This window comes from Pseudorasbora parva, chromosome 14 (assembly GCF_024679245.1).
Source record: "Pseudorasbora parva isolate DD20220531a chromosome 14, ASM2467924v1, whole genome shotgun sequence".
NCBI lineage: Eukaryota > Metazoa > Chordata > Actinopteri > Cypriniformes > Gobionidae > Pseudorasbora > Pseudorasbora parva.
In genome coordinates, this window is record NC_090185.1 from 20,551,931 (window position 1) to 20,574,840 (window position 22,910).

Here is a 22,910-nt window from a genome sequence, read left to right on the forward strand (position 1 = left end):
GAATTTGTGTGATAATTGAATAATTTCCACTTTTATGTCATAGTATACACTTTCGTAATTTAGTATTTTTGTCAATTTTGAATTTGTGTGATAATTGAATCATTTCCTCTTTTATATCATAGTATACACTGTCGTAATTCAGTATATTTGTCAATTTTGAATTTGTGTGATAATTGAATAATTTCCACTTTTATAATTCAGTATTTTTGTCCATTTTGAATTTGTGTGATAATTGAATAATTTCCACTTTTATGTCATAGTATACATGGTCGTAGTTCAGTATTTTTGTCCATTTTGAATTTGTGTGATAATTGAATAATTTCCACTTTTATATCATGGTATACACTGTCATAATTTAGTATTTTTGTCCATTTTGAATTTGTGTGATAATTGAATAATTTCCACTTTTATGTCATAGTATACACTTTCGTAATTTAGTAGTTTTGTCAATTTTGAATTTGTGTGATAATTGAATCATTTCGACTTTTATGTCATAGTATACACTGTCGTAATTTAGTATTTTTGTCAATTTTGAATTTGTGTGATAATTGAATAATTTCCACTTTTATGTCATAGTATACACCGTCGTAATTCGGTATTTTTGTCAATTTTGAATTTATTTGATAATTGAATAATTTCCACTTTTATGTCATAGTATACACTGTCGTAATTTAGTATTTTTGTCCATTTTGAATTTGTGTGATAATTGAATAATTTCCACTTTTATGTCATAGTATACACTGTCGTAATTCATTATATTTGTCAATTTTGAATTTGTGTGATAATTGAATAATTTCCACTTTTATAATTCAGTATTTTTGTCCATTTTGAATTTGTGTGATAATTGAATAATTTCCACTTTTATGTCATAGTATACATGGTCGTAATTCAGTATTTTTGTCCATTTTGAATTTGTGTGATAATTGAATAATTTCCACTTTTATATCATGGTATACACTGTCATAATTTAGTATTTTTGTCCATTTTGAATTTGTGTGATAATTGAATAATTTCCACTTTTATGTCATAGTATACACTTTCGTAATTTAGTATTTTTGTCAATTTTGAATTTGTGTGATAATTGAATAATTTCCACTTTTATGTCATGGTATACACTGTCGTAATTTAGTATTTTTGTCCATTTTGAATTTGTGTGATAATTGAATAATTTCCACTTTTATGTCATGGTATACACTGTCGTAATTCAGTATTTTTGTCCATTTTGAATTTGTGTAATAATTGAATAATTTCCACTTTTATCTCATAGTATATACACTGTCGTAATTAAGTATTTTTGTCCATTTTGAATTTGTGTGATAATTGAATAATTTCCACTTTTATGTCATAGTATACACTGTCGTAATTCAGTAGAGTTGTCAATTTTGAATTTGTGTGATAACTGAATAATTTCCACTTTTATGTCATGTTATACACTGTCGTAATTCAGTATTTTTATCCATTTTGAATTCGTGTGATAATTGAATAATTTCCACTTTTATGTCATAGTATACACTGTCGTAATTTACTATTTTTGTCAATTTTGAATTTGTGTGATAATTGAATAATTTCCACTTTTATATCATAGTATACACTGTCGTAATTCAGTATATTTGTCAATTTTGAATTTGTGTGATAATTGAATAATTTCCACTTTTATGTCATAGTATACACCGTCGTAATTCGGTATTTTTGTCAATTTTGAATTTATTTGATAATTGAATAATTTCCACTTTTATTTCATAGTGTACACTGTCGTAATTCAGAAATTTTGTCAGTTTTGAATTCGTGTGATAATTGAATAATTTCCACTTTTATGTCATAGTATACACTGTTGTAATTTAGTATTTTTGTCAATTTTGAATTTGTGTGATAATTGAATAATTTCCACTTTTATGTCATAGTATACACTGTCGTAATTCAGTATATTTGTCAATTTTGAATTTGTGTGATAATTGAATAATTTCCACTTTTATGTCATAGTATACACCGTCGTAATTCGGTATTTTTGTCAATTTTGAATTTATTTGATAATTGAATAATTTCCACTTTTATGTCATAGTATACACTGTCGTAATTTAGTATTTTTGTCCATTTTGAATTTGTGTGATAATTGAATAATTTCCACTTTTATGTCATAGTATACACTGTAGTAATTCATTATATTTGTCAATTTTGAATTTGTGTGATAATTGAATAATTTCCACTTTTATAATTCAGTATTTTTGTCCATTTTGAATTTGTGTGATAATTGAATAATTTCCACTTTTATGTCATAGTATACATGGTCGTAGTTCAGTATTTTTGTCCATTTTGAATTTGTGTGATAATTGAATAATTTCCACTTTTATATCATGGTATACACTGTCGTAATTTAGTATTTTTGTCCATTTTGAATTTGTGTGATAATTGAATAATTTCCACTTTTATGTCATAGTATACACTTTCGTAATTTAGTATTGTTGTCAATTTTGAATTTGTGTGATAATTGAATCATTTCCTCTTTTATATCATAGTATACACTGTCGTAATTCAGTATATTTGTCAATTTTGAATTTGTGTGATAATTGAATAATTTCCACTTTTATAATTCAGTATTTTTGTCCATTTTGAATTTGTGTGATAATTGAATAATTTCCACTTTTATGTCATAGTATACATGGTCGTAGTTCAGTATTTTTGTCCATTTTGAATTTGTGTGATAATTGAATAATTTCCACTTTTATATCATGGTATACACTGTCATAATTTAGTATTTTTGTCCATTTTGAATTTGTGTGATAATTGAATAATTTCCACTTTTATGTCATAGTATACACTTTCGTAATTTAGTATTTTTGTCAATTTTGAATTTGTGTGATAATTGAATCATTTCGACTTTTATGTCATAGTATACACTGTCGTAATTTAGTATTTTTGTCAATTTTGAATTTGTGTGATAATTGAATAATTTCCACTTTTATGTCATAGTATACACCGTCGTAATTCGGTATTTTTGTCAATTTTGAATTTATTTGATAATTGAATAATTTTCACTTTTATGTCATAGTATACACTGTCGTAATTTAGTATTTTTGTCCATTTTGAATTTGTGTGATAATTGAATAATTTCCACTTTTATGTCATAGTATACACTGTCGTAATTCATTATATTTGTCAATTTTGAATTTGTGTGATAATTGAATAATTTACACTTTTATAATTCAGTATTTTTGTCCATTTTGAATTTGTGTGATAATTGAATAATTTCCACTTTTATGTCATAGTATACATGGTCGTAATTCAGTATTTTTGTCCATTTTGAATTTGTGTGATAATTGAATAATTTCCACTTTTATATCATGGTATACACTGTCATAATTTAGTATTTTTGTCCATTTTGAATTTGTGTGATAATTGAATAATTTCCACTTTTATGTCATAGTATACACTTTCGTAATTTAGTATTTTTGTCAATTTTGAATTTGTGTGATAATTGAATAATTTCCACTTTTATGTCATGGTATACACTGTCGTAATTTAGTATTTTTGTCCATTTTGAATTTGTGTGATAATTGAATAATTTCCACTTTTATGTCATGGTATACACTGTCGTAATTCAGTATTTTTGTCCATTTTGAATTTGTGTAATAATTGAATAATTTCCACTTTTATCTCATAGTATATACACTGTCGTAATTAAGTATTTTTGTCAATTTTGAATTTGTGTGATAATTGAATAATTTCCACTTTTATGTCATAGTATACACTGTCGTAATTCAGTAGAGTTGTCAATTTTGAATTTGTGTGATAACTGAATAATTTCCACTTTTATGTCATGTTATACACTGTCGTAATTCAGTATTTTTATCCATTTTGAATTCGTGTGATAATTGAATAATTTCCACTTTTATGTCATAGTATACACTGTCGTAATTTACTATTTTTGTCAATTTTGAATTTGTGTGATAATTGAATAATTTCCACTTTTATATCATAGTATACACTGTCGTAATTCAGTATATTTGTCAATTTTGAATTTGTGTGATAATTGAATAATTTCCACTTTTATGTCATAGTATACACCGTCGTAATTCGGTATTTTTGTCAATTTTGAATTTATTTGATAATTGAATAATTTCCACTTTTATGTCATAGTATACACTGTCGTAATTCAGTATTTTTGTCAGTTTTGAATTCGTGTGATAATTGAATAATTTCCACTTTTTTGTCATAGTATACACTGTCGTAAATCAGTATTTTTGTCAATTTTGAATTTGTGTAATAATTGAATAATTTCCACTTTTATGTCATAGTATACATTGTCGTAATTCAGTATTTTTGTCAGTTTTGAATTCGTGTGATAATTGAATAATTTCCACTTTTATCTCATAGTATACACTGTCGTAATTTAGTATTTTTGTCCATTTTGAATTCGTGTGATAATTGAATAATTTCCACTTTTATGTCATAGTATACACTGTAGTAATTCATTATATTTGTCAATTTTGAATTTGTGTGATAATTGAATAATTTCCACTTTTATAATTCAGTATTTTTGTCCATTTTGAATTTGTGTGATAATTGAATAATTTCCACTTTTATGTCATAGTATACATGGTCGTAGTTCAGTATTTTTGTCCATTTTGAATTTGTGTGATAATTGAATAATTTCCACTTTTATATCATGGTATACACTGTCGTAATTTAATATTTTTGTCCATTTTGAATTTGTGTGATAATTGAATAATTTCCACTTTTATGTCATAGTATACACTTTCGTAATTTAGTATTTTTGTCAATTTTGAATTTGTGTGATAATTGAATCATTTCCACTTTTATATCATAGTATACACTGTCGTAATTCAGTATATTTGTCAATTTTGAATTTGTGTGATAATTGAATAATTTCCACTTTTATGTCATAGTATACACTGTCGTAATTTAGTATTTTTGTCAATTTTGAATTTGTGTGATAATTGAATAATTTCCACTTTTATATCATAGTATACACTGTCGTAATTCAGTATATTTGTCAATTTTGAATTTGTGTGATAATTGAATAATTTCCACTTTTATGTCATAGTATACACCGTCGTAATTCGGTATTTTTGTCAATTTTGAATTTATTTGATAATTGAATTATTTCCACTTTTATGTCATAGTATACACTGTCGTAATTCAGTATTTTTGTCAGTTTTGAATTCGTGTGATAATTGAATAATTTCCACTTTTATGTCATAGTATACACTGTCGTAATTTAGTATTTTTGTCAATTTTGAATTTGTGTGATAATTGAATAATTTCCACTTTTATGTCATAGTATACACTGTCGTAATTCAGTATATTTGTCAATTTTGAATTTGTGTGATAATTGAATTATTTCCACTTTTATGTCATAGTATACACTGTCGTAATTCAGTATTTTTGTCAGTTTTGAATTTGTGTGATAATTGAATAATTTCCACTTTTATGTCATAGTATACACTTTCGTAATTTAGTATTTTTGTCAATTTTGAATTTGTGTGATAATTGAATAATTTCCACTTTTATATCATAGTATACACTGTCGTAATTCAGTATATTTGTCAATTTTGAATTTGTGTGATAATTGAATAATTTCCACTTTTATGTCATGGTATACACTGTCGTAATTCAGTATTTTTGTCCATTTTGAATTTGTGTGATAATTGAATAATTTCCACTTTTATGTCATGGTATACACTGTCGTAATTCAGTATTTTTGTCCATTTTGAATTTGTGTAATAATTGAATAATTTCCACTTTTATGTCATGGTATACACTGTCGTAATTCAGTATTTTTGTCCATTTTGAATTTGTGTAATAATTGAATAATTTCCACTTTTATCTCATAGTATATACGTCGTAATTAAGTATTTTTGTCCATTTTGAATTTGTGTGATAATTGAATAATTTCCACTTTTATGTCATAGTATACAGTGTCGTAATTCAGTAGAGTTGTCAATTTTGAATTTGTGTGATAACTGAATAATTTCCACTTTTATGTCATGTTATACACTGTCGTAATTCAGTATTTTTATCCATTTTGAATTCGTGTGATAATTGAATAATTTCCACTTTTATGTCATAGTATACACTGTCGTAATTTAGTATTTTTGTCAATTTTGAATTTGTGTGATAATTGAATAATTTCCACTTTTATATCATAGTATACACTGTCGTAATTCAGTATATTTGTCAATTTTGAATTTGTGTGATAATTGAATAATTTCCACTTTTATGTCATAGTATACACCGTCGTAATTCGGTATTTTTGTCAATTTTGAATTTATTTGATAATTGAATAATTTCCACTTTTATTTCATAGTGTACACTGTCGTAATTCAGAAATTTTGTCAGTTTTGAATTCGTGTGATAATTGAATAATTTCCACTTTTATGTCATAGTATACACTGTCGTAATTTAGTATTTTTGTCAATTTTGAATTTGTGTGATAATTGAATAATTTCCACTTTTATGTCATAGTATACACTGTCGTAATTCAGTATATTTGTCAATTTTGAATTTGTGTGATAATTGAATAATTTCCACTTTTATGTCATAGTATACACCGTCGTAATTCGGTATTTTTGTCAATTTTGAATTTATTTGATAATTGAATAATTTCCACTTTTATGTCATAGTATACACTGTCGTAATTCAGAATTTTTGTCAGTTTTGAATTTGTGTGATAATTGAATAATTTCCACTTTTATGTCATAGTATACACTGTCGTAATTTAGTATTTTTGTCAATTTTGAATTTGTGTGATAATTGAATAATTTCCACTTTTATGTCATAGTATACACCGTCGTAATTCGGTATTTTAGTCAATTTTGAATTTATTTGATAATTGAATAATTTCCACTTTTATCTCATAGTATACATTGTCGTAATTCAGTATTTTTGTCAGTTTTGAATTCGTGTGATAATTGAATAATTTCCACTTTTATCTCATAGTATACACTGTCGTAATTTAGTATTTTTGTCCATTTTGAATTTGTGTGATAATTGAATAATTTCCACTTTTATGTCATAGTATACACTGTAGTAATTCATTATATTTGTCAATTTTGAATTTGTGTGATAATTGAATAATTTCCACTTTTATAATTCAGTATTTTTGTCCATTTTGAATTTGTGTGATAATTGAATAATTTCCACTTTTATGTCATAGTATACATGGTCGTAATTTAGTATTTTTGTCCATTTTGAATTTGTGTGATAATTGAATAATTTCCACTTTTATGTCATAGTATACACTTTCGTAATTTAGTATTTTTGTCAATTTTGAATTTGTGTGATAATTGAATCATTTCCACTTTTATATCATAGTATACACTGTCATAATTCAGTATATTTGTCAATTTTGAATTTGTGTGATAATTGAATAATTTCCACTTTTATGTCATAGTATACACTGTCGTAATTTAGTATTTTTGTCAATTTTGAATTTGTGTGATAATTGAATAATTTCCACTTTTATATCATAGTATACACTGTCGTAATTCAGTATATTTGTCAATTTTGAATTTGTGTGATAATTGAATAATTTCCACTTTTATGTCATAGTATACACCGTCGTAATTCGGTATTTTTGTCAATTTTGAATTTATTTGATAATTGAATTATTTCCACTTTTATGTCATAGTATACACTTGTCGTAATTCAGTATTTTTGTCAGTTTTGAATTCGTGTGATAATTGAATAATTTCCACTTTTATGTCATAGTATACACTGTCGTAATTTAGTATTTTTGTCAATTTTGAATTTGTGTGATAATTGAATAATTTCCACTTTTATGTCATAGTATACACTGTCGTAATTCAGTATATTTGTCAATTTTGAATTTGTGTGATAATTGAATAATTTCCACTTTTATGTCATAGTATACACTGTCGTAATTCAGTATTTTTGTCAGTTTTGAATTTGTGTGATAATTGAATAATTTCCACTTTTATAATTCAGTATTTTTGTCCATTTTGAATTTGTGTGATAATTTAATAATTTCCACTTTTATGTCATAGTATACATGGTCGTAGTTCAGTATTTTTGTCCTTTTTGAATTTGTGTAATAATTGAATAATTTCCACTTTTATGTCATAGTATACACTGTCGTAATTCAGTATATTCATCAATTTTGAATTTGTGTGATAATTGAAGAATTTCCACTTTTATGTCATGGAATACACTGTCGTAGTTCAGTATTTTTGTCAATTTTGAATTTATTTGATAATTGAATAATTTCCACTTTTATATCATAGTAAACACTGTCGTAATTCAGTATTTTTTCCGTTTTGAATTTGTGTGATAATTGATTAAATTCCACTTTTATGTCATAGTATACACTGTCGTAATTCAGTATTTTTGTCCATTTTGAATTTGTGTGATAATTGAATAATTTCCACTTTTATGTCATAGTATACACTGTCGTTGTTCAGTATTTTTGTCAATTTTGAATTTGTGTAATAATTGAATAATTTACACTTTTATGTCATAGTATACACTGTCGTAATTTAGTATTTTTGTCCATTTTGAATTTGTGTGATAATTGAATAATTTCCACTTTTATGTCATGGTATACACTGTCGTAATTTAGTATTTTTGTCAATTTTGAATTTGTGTGATAATTGAATAATTTCCACTTTTATATCATAGTATACACTGTCGTAATTCAGTATATTTGTCAATTTTGAATTTGTGTGATAATTGAATCATTTCCACTTTTATCTCATAGTATACACTGTCGTAATTCAGTATATTCATCAAATTTGAATTTATTTGATAATTGAATATTTTCCACTTTTATGTCATAGTATACACTGTCGTTGTTCAGTATATTCGTCAATTTTGAATTCGTGTGATAATTGAATAATTTCCACTTTTATGTCATGGTATACACTGTCGTAATTTAGTATTTTTGTCAATTTTGAATTCGTGTGATAATTGAATAATTTCCACTTTTATGTCATGGTATACACTGTCGTAATTTACTATTTTTGTCCATTTTGAATTTATTTGATAATTGAATAATTTCCACTTTATGTCATAGTATACACTGTCGTAATTTAGTATTTTTGTCAATTTTGAATTTGTGTAATAATTGAATAATTTCCACTTTTATGTCATGGTATACGCTGTCGTAATTTAGTATTTTTGTCCATTTTGAATTTGTGTGATAATTTAATCATTTCCACTTTTATGTCATGGTATACACTGTCGTAATTTAGTATTTTTGTCCATTTTGAATTTGTGTGATAATTTAATCATTTCCACTTTTATCTCATAGTATACACTGTCGTAATTCAATATATTCGTCAATTTTGAATTTATTTGATAATTGAATAATTTCCACTTTATGTCATAGTATACACTGTCGTAGTTCAGTATTTTTGTCAATTTTGAATTTGTGTAATAATTGAATAATTTCCACTTTTATGTCATGGTATACGCTGTCGTAATTTAGTATTTTTGTCCATTTTGAATTTGTGTGATAATATAATCATTTCCACTTTTATGTCATGGTATACACTGTCGTAATTTAGTATTTTTGTCCATTTTGAATTTGTGTGATAATTTAATCATTTCCACTTTTATCTCATAGTATACACTGTCGTAATTCAATATATTCGTCAATTTTGAATTTATTTGATAATTGAATAATTTCCACTTTTATCTCATAGTATACACTGTCGTAATTTAGTATTTTTGTCCATTTTGAATTCGTGTGATAATTGAATAATTTCCACTTTTATGTCATAGTATACACTGTAGTAATTCATTATATTTGTCAATTTTGAATTTGTGTGATAATTGAATAATTTCCACTTTTATAATTCAGTATTTTTGTCCATTTTGAATTTGTGTGATAATTGAATAATTTCCACTTTTATGTCATAGTATACATGGTCGTAGTTCAGTATTTTTGTCCATTTTGAATTTGTGTGATAATTGAATAATTTCCACTTTTATATCATGGTATACACTGTCGTAATTTAATATTTTTGTCCATTTTGAATTTGTGTGATAATTGAATAATTTCCACTTTTATGTCATAGTATACACTTTCGTAATTTAGTATTTTTGTCAATTTTGAATTTGTGTGATAATTGAATCATTTCCACTTTTATATCATAGTATACACTGTCGTAATTCAGTATATTTGTCAATTTTGAATTTGTGTGATAATTGAATAGTTTCCACTTTTATGTCATAGTATACACTGTCGTAATTTAGTATTTTTGTCAATTTTGAATTTGTGTGATAATTGAATAATTTCCACTTTTATATCATAGTATACACTGTCGTAATTCAGTATATTTGTCAATTTTGAATTTGTGTGATAATTGAATAATTTCCACTTTTATGTCATAGTATACACCGTCGTAATTCGGTATTTTTGTCAATTTTGAATTTATTTGATAATTGAATTATTTCCACTTTTATGTCATAGTATACACTGTCGTAATTCAGTATTTTTGTCAGTTTTGAATTCGTGTGATAATTGAATAATTTCCACTTTTATGTCATAGTATACACTGTCGTAATTTAGTATTTTTGTCAATTTTGAATTTGTGTGATAATTGAATAATTTCCACTTTTATGTCATAGTATACACTGTCGTAATTCAGTATATTTGTCAATTTTGAATTTGTGTGATAATTGAATTATTTCCACTTTTATGTCATAGTATACACTGTCGTAATTCAGTATTTTTGTCAGTTTTGAATTTGTGTGATAATTGAATAATTTCCACTTTTATGTCATAGTATACACTTTCGTAATTTAGTATTTTTGTCAATTTTGAATTTGTGTGATAATTGAATCATTTCCACTTTTATCTCATAGTATACACTGTCGTAATTCAGTATATTCATCAAATTTGAATTTATTTGATAATTGAATATTTTCCACTTTTATGTCATAGTATACACTGTCGTTGTTCAGTATATTCGTCAATTTTGAATTCGTGTGATAATTGAATAATTTCCACTTTTATGTCATGGTATACACTGTCGTAATTTAGTATTTTTGTCAATTTTGAATTCGTGTGATAATTGAATAATTTCCACTTTTATGTCATGGTATACACTGTCGTAATTTACTATTTTTGTCCATTTTGAATTTATTTGATAATTGAATAATTTCCACTTTATGTCATAGTATACACTGTCGTAATTTAGTATTTTTGTCAATTTTGAATTTGTGTAATAATTGAATAATTTCCACTTTTATGTCATGGTATACGCTGTCGTAATTTAGTATTTTTGTCCATTTTGAATTTGTGTGATAATTTAATCATTTCCACTTTTATGTCATGGTATACACTGTCGTAATTTAGTATTTTTGTCCATTTTGAATTTGTGTGATAATTTAATCATTTCCACTTTTATCTCATAGTATACACTGTCGTAATTCAATATATTCGTCAATTTTGAATTTATTTGATAATTGAATAATTTCCACTTTATGTCATAGTATACACTGTCGTAGTTCAGTATTTTTGTCAATTTTGAATTTGTGTAATAATTGAATAATTTCCACTTTTATGTCATGGTATACGCTGTCGTAATTTAGTATTTTTGTCCATTTTGAATTTGTGTGATAATATAATCATTTCCACTTTTATGTCATAGTATACACTGTCGTAATTCAGTATATTCATCAAATTTGAATTTATTTGATAATTGAATAATTTCCACTTTTATGTCATAGTATACATTGTCGTAATTCAGTATTTTTGTCAGTTTTGAATTCGTGTGATAATTGAATAATTTCCACTTTTATCTCATAGTATACACTGTCGTAATTTAGTATTTTTGTCCATTTTGAATTCGTGTGATAATTGAATAATTTCCACTTTTATGTCATAGTATACACTGTAGTAATTCATTATATTTGTCAATTTTGAATTTGTGTGATAATTGAATAATTTCCACTTTTATAATTCAGTATTTTTGTCCATTTTGAATTTGTGTGATTCGTGTGTGTGAGAATGCCAGAGAGTAAGACACGAGGACACCAACTTTCCAACAAAAGAATGGGTTTTATTTTACCCAAAAAAAATTACAAAAAGTCACAAAATAAAGAATAAAAAGTAAATCAATTAAATCTAACAAATAATCTAGCTAGACTTAAATAAACTGAGGTCAGCAAAACAACCTTTAACTCAATATAAAGAGAAAACTCAGGAGAACCTAACAGAACAGACTGACCTGCCAACTGACACAAAAAGACAGGTATATAAGCCAAACGGTGAGCTCACTTAAACAAGACAAGGGGAAAACATACAAGCAACATTTTATAAAGCAACAAGTTATTGGCAATATAACTACATCAAAATAAAGATAATAACCAACAACTCAATATAATGATAATGCAAACCAATAAATGTTAATAATAAAAACTAATAAACCTCCAGAAATCACATTCAATTTCCTTCACCCCCCCATGACGTCACTTCCACTTGGTATCGCCTAGCAGAACTCTCCGGCCATAAATCTCCACTGCTGCATGATCGTCAGCCTTTTGCCAGTCGAGACCACGGCGATGGATGGATGCACACACTGCAACCAGCGGCATTATACTCAACTCCAACTCATCTCACGGTAACTTAAACTCAATAGAAACAAGGATCAGTAACAGACATAGCACAATGTGAGCCAGTAAGTGTGCACTCCAAACTGACAAACAAAGGACTACCTAAATAAAGCATTGAAAATATGTCAACAAGGTATGTGTAGTGTTTTTATTATATAAAACTATATAATAACCTCAGATACTAAATTAAATAAAAGGAAAATAATAATCAAAATAAATGACTATATAGTGGAATGTATTAGAGGAGAATGTATGCTCTGTGAATGTACGAAGGAATGCATGCAAGTTACCCTTATCAATGTGTGGCCGCGGGTTCGGCCATCACACACCCCCTCCCTTCAGACCTCTCGTTGATACGAGAGAAGTAGTCAGCGGTCACATTAGACTTGCCGGGCACATATTGGACTGTAAACCGGAAAGGCTGCATAGCCAGGTACCAGCGTGTGATCCTCCCATTGGTGTCTTTCATCTTTCCCAACCACTAAAGAGCTTTATGGTCGGTTTCTAATTTAAACTCCCGTCCCAGCAAGTAATATCTCAAGGAGTCTAGGGCCCATTTCACCGCAAAACATTCCTTCTCTACGGTCGAGTAATGAACTTCTCTTGGAAAGAGTTTGCGGCTAATGAAAGCCACTGGCCGTCGCTCACCTGGAGATCCCTGTAGCAGCACGGCCCCTATGCCCCTCTCAGATGCATCCGTCTGGACAATGAATTCTTGCTCAAAGTCTGGACTATACAGCACTGCATTCCTTCCTAGAGCAGTTTGAATATCTCGGAAGGCTGCCATCCTTTCGTCTGACCACTGACATTGATTTGGACATCGGGCCCCCACCATGTCTGTCAAAGGGGCAGCTCTACTGGAGAAATTTGGAATAAAACGATTATAAAAGCCTGCCATTCCCAAAAAAGATCGGAGTTCCTTACGGGTTTGAGGAATCCAAGCCTCCTCCAACGCCTGAACCTTTTTGACTTCAGGTCGCACTGTCCCATGGCCGATGACAAAGCCCAGGTACTCAGTTTCCTTCCTGGCTACGGCACACTTGGCAGGGTTAACTGTGAGGCCGGCTTTTTGGAGACGCTGCAGGACCTCTTGAAGATGTTGAACATGCTCCTCCCAGGTGTTACTATAGATGACTATGTCATCTAAATAAGCTGCAGCAAAAGTTATTCCATGTAACACCTGATCAATAAGCCTTTGAAAGGTGGCCGGTGCCCCATGCAGGCCAAAAGGTAGAACCCGGAAATGAAATAGGCCCCAGGGTGTCCTAAATGCTGTCAAAGGACGGGCCTGCTGCGTTAATGGTATCTGCCAATAACCTTTAGACAGATCAATAGTAGTTAGGTATTTGGCTTAGCCTAGTTGATCAATTAAGGCATCGATACGGGGAGTAGGATAAGAGTCAAACTGTGATACAGAGTTCAAGTACCGGAAGTCAATACAAAATCGGATACTCCCATCTTTTTTTGGCACCAGGACTACTGGATGACACCACTCACTTTTAGAGGGTTCAATAATTCCCAATCTTAGCATCAAGTTTACCTCCTCCTTTAAGGCCTCTTGGAGTCTCTCGGGTATTCTGTAACTCAAACGTCTAACAGCCGCCTCCGGTTTTAATATCACATCATGCTGCATCAAAGATGTTAAGCCAGGATATTCAGAGAAAATTTCAGGGATACATAGAGCCCTCACCTGGGATTGTTGATCTTCAGACAGATGCTCCAGGTTAATATTCCCAGATACTGGTTGGGGTAAGTACTGGTCTTCCTCTTCCTTTTCCTCCACCACATGGCAAATCATCATAACCTGTGCTCTCTGTTCAGGTCGGGCCACCCATTTTTTTAAAAGGTTCACGTGAAGTACTCGACCAGCACGGTCCTGCCCAGGAGTGACCACTTCATATGTGGTAGGGCCTAGCCGGTTCTTGATCTCAAAGGGGCCCTGCCACTTGGCCAACAGCTTACTCTCCTGGCTCGGCAGCATCACCAGTACTTTCTCGCCAGCCTCTCTCACGTGCAGATTGGTCATACCATGCTTTCTGGTGCCTCTGGGCCTCCTTCAGGTGAGTTTGTGCCAAGTTCCGCATTTTCTCCAGACGTTCCCGCATTTGCAAGACATAAGACACAATGTTAGTCGGTTCACTCTTATCTGGGTCTCTTTCCCAGACTTCTTTAAGCAACGTCAGAGGTCCTCGAACTTCATGACCATATAATAATTCAAACGGAGAAAACCCAGTAGAAGCCTGGGGTACCTCTCTGTATGCGAAAAGGAGGTACGGGAGCCATTGGTCCCAGTCCCGGCCAGTCTCATCAATGAATTTACGGAGCATCTGCTTTAATGTCTGATTAAATCGTTCTGTGAGCCCATCAGTTTGAGGATGGTAGGGTGTTGTACGCAAGCTCTTAATACCCAGCAACTGGTAGACCTGCTTCAGGAGGCTGGACATAAAATTGGTCCCTTGGTCTGTGAGAAATTCTGCAGGCAAACCGACTCTGGAAAAAAACTGGATTAAACAAGTTGCAACGTATTTGGCTTTGATAGACTTTAAGGGAAAACCCTCTGGGTACCTCGTAGCATAATCGGTGATGACCAGTAAAAACCGGTTACCTGCACAGCTCTTTTCCACTGGGCCAACGATATCCATGCCTAGCCTTTCAAATGGTGTACTGATTACAGGAAGGGGCTGGAGGGGCACTCTTGACAAACGCCTGATGGATACTTTTTGGCACTCCGGGCAGCTTTTACAGTACTGGTCAACATCCACTTCCAGGCCGGGCCAGTAAAAGTGTCTTTTAATTCTCGCTGTTGTTTTCTTTTTTCCCAGGTGGCCAGCCCAAGGAACTGAGGGACTCAGGTGAAGGACCACCTCCCGAACCTCCTTCGGGACCACCAGTTGCCTCACCGATCCGGTCTGGCGGTAAAGTATGCCCTGTTTGAAAAAATAACACTTCCCCTTGTCATTCACGAGTCCTTGTCCTGCATTATCCTCACTTGCTTTCCCCAAGCATGACGCAAGACTAGCATCTTCTTGTTGTAATTGAACTATATTGGTAGGTAGCTGGACCGGTGGAGTTAGCTTACATACACTCTCTACGGGCATTTGGGAGGCATTATATTCAAGCCGTGCTCGTTTCCTTTGGCGTCGAGAGTTTTTTAACTTGGGGGGACCTGTCTCCAGTTCAGCATTATAGAATGGCAGTGCGGTAAGAGTCTGTATGGGTTCCTCTGGCTTCTTTGCCCTGGCTCTGGTTAACACCACATTGCATTGTTGTGAAGGCCGGACCAGATCAAGAAGTATTGGTAGATCACGACCCAGAACTACAGGATAAGGAAGATTATCGGCCACCCCCACCTCTAACAGATAAGTTTGACCTTCTACCCCAATGTATAGGTCTGCAGTGGGCACCATTCGTTCGACCCCATGAACGCAGCAAATGGGTAATTTATTAAAAGACCTGACTAAAGATGGAGCCACAAACCTCCTGTTCACCAATGTCTTGTCACTCCCAGTATCAATCAGGGCCTTCAGCTCTTTGCCATTTACAGTCACCGGCATTGTCTGTAGCAGTACATTTGGCGTGTTCACATCCGCTGCCCCACCTCTGGGAACATAACATAAATTTGTCAATTTGGCTGCATTTTGTGGGCAGACTGGCCTTGTGTGGCCCTCTTGTCCGCACTGGAAACAAACAACCGGTCCCTTTAGGCTTGTATGGTATTTAATGTCTGGAAAATCTCCCTTGGGAGACTTACCCGACCCAGCTACAGGTCTCGGATGGAACTGAGGGAACGGTGGCCGTCGGGTCTCATTTCCCGTTTTCCAGGCCCAAGGTTGATGCTTCCTCCTTGCAGCCACAAAGACATCCGCCAATGATGCGGCCTCTGCTGCCGTCCCAGGGTCCCTTTCCCGGACCCAGACCTGGAGTTCAGGAGAGAGCATGCGAAGATATTGTTCTAAAATTATCATCTCACCCACTTCCTCAACTGTTTTCTCCCTGGGTCTGATCCACTTGCAATAGAGTTCCTTAAGCCTTACGTACAGTTCCTTTGGACTCTCAGAAGGATGGACATCTACAGAGCGAAACCTCTGTCTATACGTCTCTGTACTGATATCGTATTTCATGAGGATGGCGGCCTTGACCTTATCATACTCAACACAATCATTCAAGTCCATATTAACATACGCAGCCCTTGCCTTACCAGTCAATAATGGAATCAAATGAAAAGTCCAGTCAGTCTGAGGCCAACGGCAAGCTGTGGCAATTCGCTCAAAAGTGACTAAAAAGTGCTCTATATCATCAGAGTCAGCTAGCTTTTCTAGTCGAGGTTTACGATGCCATGCTGGTCCTGAATAACCTCCAGTAGGGCCAGCATCCCTCATGTGGGATGTAGACTGGGTAGAAGAAAGTTGGATAGCAGTGTCTGCCTGCTCACCCTCTCCTTCAAAATAATCTATATCATTAGGGCGGGACTCAGGAGCAAGTGATGTGCGGGCTTGAACCTCCGTTTGTAATAAGCTAAATTGATGCTGGAGAGCTCCAAATCGTCGCTCTTGCTCTCCATACTCCTGTTTCCTTGTCGCCTCCTGAGTATCCATTTTTGCCATGTGGGCTCGAAACAGACTCGTCACATCAGCTAACGATGGTTCCCTGCCTGCCATCTCCTGATCCCCATCAACCACCTCTTCCTCCGTAGGCCTCTCTTCGCCTCTTTCCTCTTCTCGCTCTGACGGAGCAAATTTTAGAGCTCCTCTCTTTGGCGGTCGACTCATAACTCCTCAAAAAATATATATATAACTAATCTAGGGGGGGGGGGGAACGGTGTCCTCTACTGGCTCATCCCACCACTGCCACCATATGTGAGAATGCCAGAGAGTAAGACACGAGGACACCAACTTTCCAACAAAAGAATGGGTTTTATTTTACCCAAAAAAAATTACAAAAAGTCACAAAATAAAGAATAAAAAGTAAATCAATTTAATCTAACAAATAATCTAGCTAGACTTAAATAAACTGAGGTCAGCAAAACAACCTTTAACTCAATATAAAGAGAAAACTCAGGAGAACCTAACAGAACAGACTGACCTGCCAACTGACACAAAAAGACAGGTATATAAGCCAAACGGTGAGCTCACTTAAACAAGACAAGGGGAAAACATACAAGCAACATTTTATAAAGCAACAAGTTATTGGCAATATAACTACATCAAAATAAAGATAATAACCAACAACTCAATATAATGATAATGCAAACCAATAAATGTTAATAATAAAAACTAATAAACCTCCAGAAATCACATTCAATTTCCTTCACCCCCCCATGACGTCACTTCCACTTGGTATCGCCTAGCAGAACTCTCCGGCCATAAATCTCCACTGCTGCATGATCGTCAGCCTTTTGCCAGTCGAGACCACGGCGATGGATGGACGCACACACTGCAACCAGCGGCATTATACTCAACTCCAACTCATCTCACGGTAACTTAAACTCAATAGAAACAAGGATCAGTAACAGACATAGCACAATGTGAGCCAGTAAGTGTGCACTCCAAACTGACAAACAAAGGACTACCTAAATAAAGCATTGAAAATATGTCAAAAAGGTATGTGTAGTGTTTTTATTATATAAAACTATATAATAACCTCAGATACTAAATTAAATAAAAGGAAAATAATAATCAAAATAAATGACTATATAGTGGAATGTATTAGAGAAGAATGTATGCTCTGTGAATGTACGAAGGAATGAATGCAAGTTACCCTTATCAATGTGTGGCCGCGGGTTCGGCCATCACAGTGTGATAATTGAATAATTTCCACTTTTATGTCATGGTATACACTGTCGTAATTTAGTATTTTTGTCAATTTTGAATTTGTGTGATAATTGAATAATTTCCACTTTTATGTCATGGTATACACTGTCGTAATTCAGTATTTTTGTCCATTTTGAATTTGTGTGATAATTGAATAATTTCCACTTTTATCTCATAGTATACACTGTCGTAATTCAGTATATTCATCAATTTTGAATTTATTTGATAATTGAATAATTTCCACTTTTATCTCATAGTATACACTGTCGTAATTTAGCATTTTTGTCCATTTTGAATTTGTGTGATAATTGAATAATTTCCACTTTTATGTCATAATATACACTGTCGTAATTCAGTATTTTTGTCCATTTTGAATTTGTGTGATAACTGAATAATTTCCACTTTTATGTCATAGTATACACTTTCGTAATTTAGTATTTTTGTCCATTTTGAATTTGTGTGATAATTGAATAATTTCCACTTTTATATCATAGTATACACTGTCATTATTCAGTATATTTGTCAATTTTGAATTTGTGTGATAATTGAATAATTTCCACTTTTATATCATAGTATACACTGTCGTTATTCAGTATATTTGTCAATTTTGAATTTGTGTGATAATTGAATAATTTCCACTTTTATGTCATGGTATACACTGTCGTAATTCAGTATTTTTGTCCATTTTGAATTTGTGTGATAATTGAATAATTTCCACTTTTATCTCATAGTATACACTGTCGTAATTTAGTATTTTTGTCCATTTTGAATTTGTGTGATAATTGAATAATTTCCACTTTTATCTCATAGTATACACTGTCGTAATTTAGTATTTTTGTCCATTTTGAATTTGTGTGATAATTGAATAATTTCCACTTTTATGTCATAGTATACACTGTCGTAATTCATTATATTTGTCAATTTTGAATTTGCGTGATAATTGAATAATTTCCACTTTTATGTCATAGTATACATGGTCATAGTTCAGTATTTTTTTTAATTTTGAATTTGTGTGATAATTGAATAATTTCCACTTTTATGTCAAAGTATACACCGTCGTAATTCTGTATTTTTGTCAATTTTGAATTTATTTGATAATTGAATAATTTCCACTTCTATGTCATAGTATACACTGTCGTAATTCAGTATTTTTGTCAGTTTTGAATTTGTGTGATAATTGAATAATTTCCACTTTTATCTCATAGTATACACTGTCGTAATTTAGTATTTTTTTCCATTTTGAATTTGTGTGATGATTGAATAATTTCCACTTTTATGTCATAGTATACACTGTCGTAATTCATTATATTTGTCAATTTTGAATTTGTGTGATAATTGAATCATTTCCACTTTTATATCATGGTATACATGGTCATAGTTCAGTATTTTTTTCAATTTTGAATTTGTGTGATAATTGAATAATTTCCACTTTCATGTCAAAGTATACACTGTCATAATTCTGTATTTGTGTGATAATTGAATAATTTCCACTTTTATGTCATAGTATACAGTCGTAATTCAGTATTTTTATCCATTTTGAATTTTTGTGATAATTGAATAATTTCCACTTTTATGTCATAGTATACACTGTCGTAATTTAGTATTTTTGTCAATTTTGAATTTGTGTGATAATTGAATAATTTCCACTTTTATGTCATAGTATACACTGTCGTAATTCATTATATTTGTCAATTTTGAATTTGTGTGATAATTGAATAATTTCCACTTTTATATCATGGTATACATGGTCGTAGTTCAGTATTTTTTTCAATTTTGAATTTGTGTGATAATTGAATAATTTCCACTTTTATGTCAAAGTATACACTGTCGTAATTCTGTATTTTTGTCAATTTTGAATTTATTTGATAATTGAATAATTTCCACTTTTATGTCATGGTATACACTGTCGTAGTTCAGTATTTTTGTCAGTTTTGTATTCGTGTGATAATTGAATAATTTCCACTTTTATGTCATAGTATACACTGTCGTAATTTAGTATTTTTGTCCATTTTGAATTTGTGTGATGACTGAATAATTTCCACTTTTATGTCATAGTATACACTTTCGTAATTTAGTATTTTTGTCAATTTGGAATTTGTGTGATAATCGAATAATTTCCACTTTTATGTCATAGTATACACTTTCGTAATTTAGTATTTTTGTCAATTTTGAATTTGTGTGATAATTGAATAATTTCCACTTTTATATCATAGTATACACTGTTGTAATTCAGTATATTTGTCAATTTTGAATTTGTGTGATAATTGAATAATTTCCACTCTTATATCATGGTATACACTGTCGTAATTCAGTATTTTTGTCCATTTTGAATTTGTGTGATAATTGAATAATTTCCACTTTTATGTCATAGTCCACTTTTATGTCCACTGTCGTAGTTCAGTATTTATGTCAATTTTGAATTTGTGTAATAATTTAATAATTTCCAGTTTTATGTCATAGTATACACTGTCGTAATTCATTTAATTTCCACTTTTATGTCAAAGTATACACCGTCGTAATTCTGTATTTTTGTCAATTTTGAATTTATTTGATAATTGAATAATTTCCACTTTTATGTCATAGTATACACTGTCGTAATTCAGTATTTTTGTCAGTTTTGAATTTGTGATAATTGAATAATTTCCACTTTTATCTCATAGTATACACTGTCGTAATTTAGTACTTTTGTCCATTTTGAATTTGTTTGATGCTTGAATAATTTCCACTTTTATGTCATAGTATACACTGTCGTAATTCAGTATTTTTGTCAATTTTGAATTTGTGTGATAATTGAATAATTTCCACTTTTATATCATGGTATACACTGTCGTAATTTAGTATTTTTGTCCATTTTGAATTTGTGTGATAATTGAATAATTTCCACTTTTAGGTCATAGTTTACACTGTCGTAGTTCAGTATTTTTGTCAATTTTGAATTTGTGTAATTGAATAATTTCCACTTTTATGTCATAGTATACACTGTCATAATTTAGTATATTCGTCAAGTTTGAATTCGTGTGATAATTGAATAATTTCCACTTTTATATCATGGTATACACTGTCGTAATTCAGTATTTTTGTCCATTTTGAATTTGTGTGATAATTGAATAATTTCCACTTTTATGTCATAGTATACACTGTCGTAATTCAGTATATTTGTCAATTTTGAATTCGTGTGATAATTGAATAATTTCCACTTAAGAGTTAATACTTTTAATTGGTCAAGGACAATACTACAGATAGTTGCAGATAAAGCAGTCTAACATCTTCATTTAAACAAAAAATGTATTGAGTGTTTAGTCCTCAACTCTTGGCACCTTGACCCTTTCTGCAGACTCTTCCTCCAGCTCTAGTCCATCTCTCCCAGATTCAAGAATGGCAGTTACACCGAATAGGACTTCAAAGAATCCCACGGTTCATCTCGAGCTTTGAGAGTCTCATAGTCTTGGACTTGTCTCGTAATTCAGTCACAGAGATTCCCAAAGAGATTGGTGAGTAAAAAAATGGGTGGAATCTGGATGAACTTTGATGACTTTCTTTAAAGTAACTCAAATATGTTCTTAAAACCAACAGGCAAATTAACTCGGTTAAGAGAGCTGCTGTTGAGCTATAACAGAGTGAGCTACGTACCAGAAGAACTTTGTTGTTGTGAAAATCTGGAGAAACTAGAACTTGCAATGAATCAAGATCTGGATGAGCTGCCTACCCAGGTATTAATAACAATAAACGCCAATATGCACCGCATATTTTGTCTAGATATGATATCCCTATATACCCATCACCTGTATTTACTCTAAACTGAATTTCCTTAGTTTAGCAATCTTAAAAAGCTGCATCATTTGGACCTCTCCATGAACCAATTCACCACCATTCCAGATTGTGTGGTCAACCTTCCTTCTCTCGAGTGGCTAGATATGGGCAGCAACATGTTGGAGAGTTTGCCAGAAGATATTCACAGGTAAATACCATTTTTTTTCTGTCAATGCCCTTTAATGGATGCAATGACATTAGTCATATTTTAATCTAGAATGGAAAAACTTCACACCCTGTGGCTCCCGAGAAATGAACTAGAGTACCTGCCCGACAACATCTGTCGCATGCAAAGCCTGGACACGCTAGTTCTTAGCAAAAATAAACTACGAGACATACCTACGCTTATGGAGGGGATGAGTAACCTCAGGTAAGCACTAAGTATTTTGTTTAATTTGTATAACGTTATTGGAGACCAATAAAAAGCTCCATGAAAGCAAATATGCAAATGTAAGTTCTTTGAGGACTGAGTTGCAATGCATTGGCAAAGCATTCATGGACCGTATTTTACAAATTATTATGATTACTAAGCTTAAAATGCTCTCTGCAGGTTTGTGAATTTCCGAGACAATCCTTTGACATATGACGTGATGCTTCCTGATTTAAAAGAGGATGTAGACGAGGAAGAGAATGACAGGGAGATGTTTGGTCGCGAGTTCATGCACTACTACATCCAAGAAGCCCGGAAAAGAG

The 22,910-nt window shown here is 31.5% G+C and overlaps 2 protein-coding genes across 3 annotated transcripts in view; one reads left to right on the top strand and one right to left on the bottom strand.

Moving 5' to 3' along the window:
* Positions 1–22,910, top strand: part of lrrc39 (leucine rich repeat containing 39) — a 48,510-nt gene that overhangs the window by 25,323 nt on the left and 277 nt on the right. For both annotated transcript variants that reach the window (XM_067415804.1, XM_067415805.1), the window contains exons 4-8: positions 21,742–21,898; positions 21,981–22,117; positions 22,220–22,365; positions 22,435–22,587; positions 22,768–22,910. In XM_067415804.1, the coding sequence (XP_067271905.1) occupies positions 21,742–21,898; positions 21,981–22,117; positions 22,220–22,365; positions 22,435–22,587; positions 22,768–22,910 (736 nt within the window). The remainder of the gene's footprint in view (positions 1–21,741; positions 21,899–21,980; positions 22,118–22,219; positions 22,366–22,434; positions 22,588–22,767) is intronic.
* On the bottom strand, positions 15,530–17,366 carry LOC137040739 (uncharacterized). The gene is made up of 2 exons (XM_067416514.1): positions 16,349–17,366; positions 15,530–16,197 (listed from the first exon to the last, which is right to left on the bottom strand). Exons 1-2 carry the CDS (start codon positions 17,364–17,366, stop codon positions 16,178–16,180), a joined length of 1,038 nt encoding a protein of 345 aa, XP_067272615.1. The 3' UTR covers positions 15,530–16,177.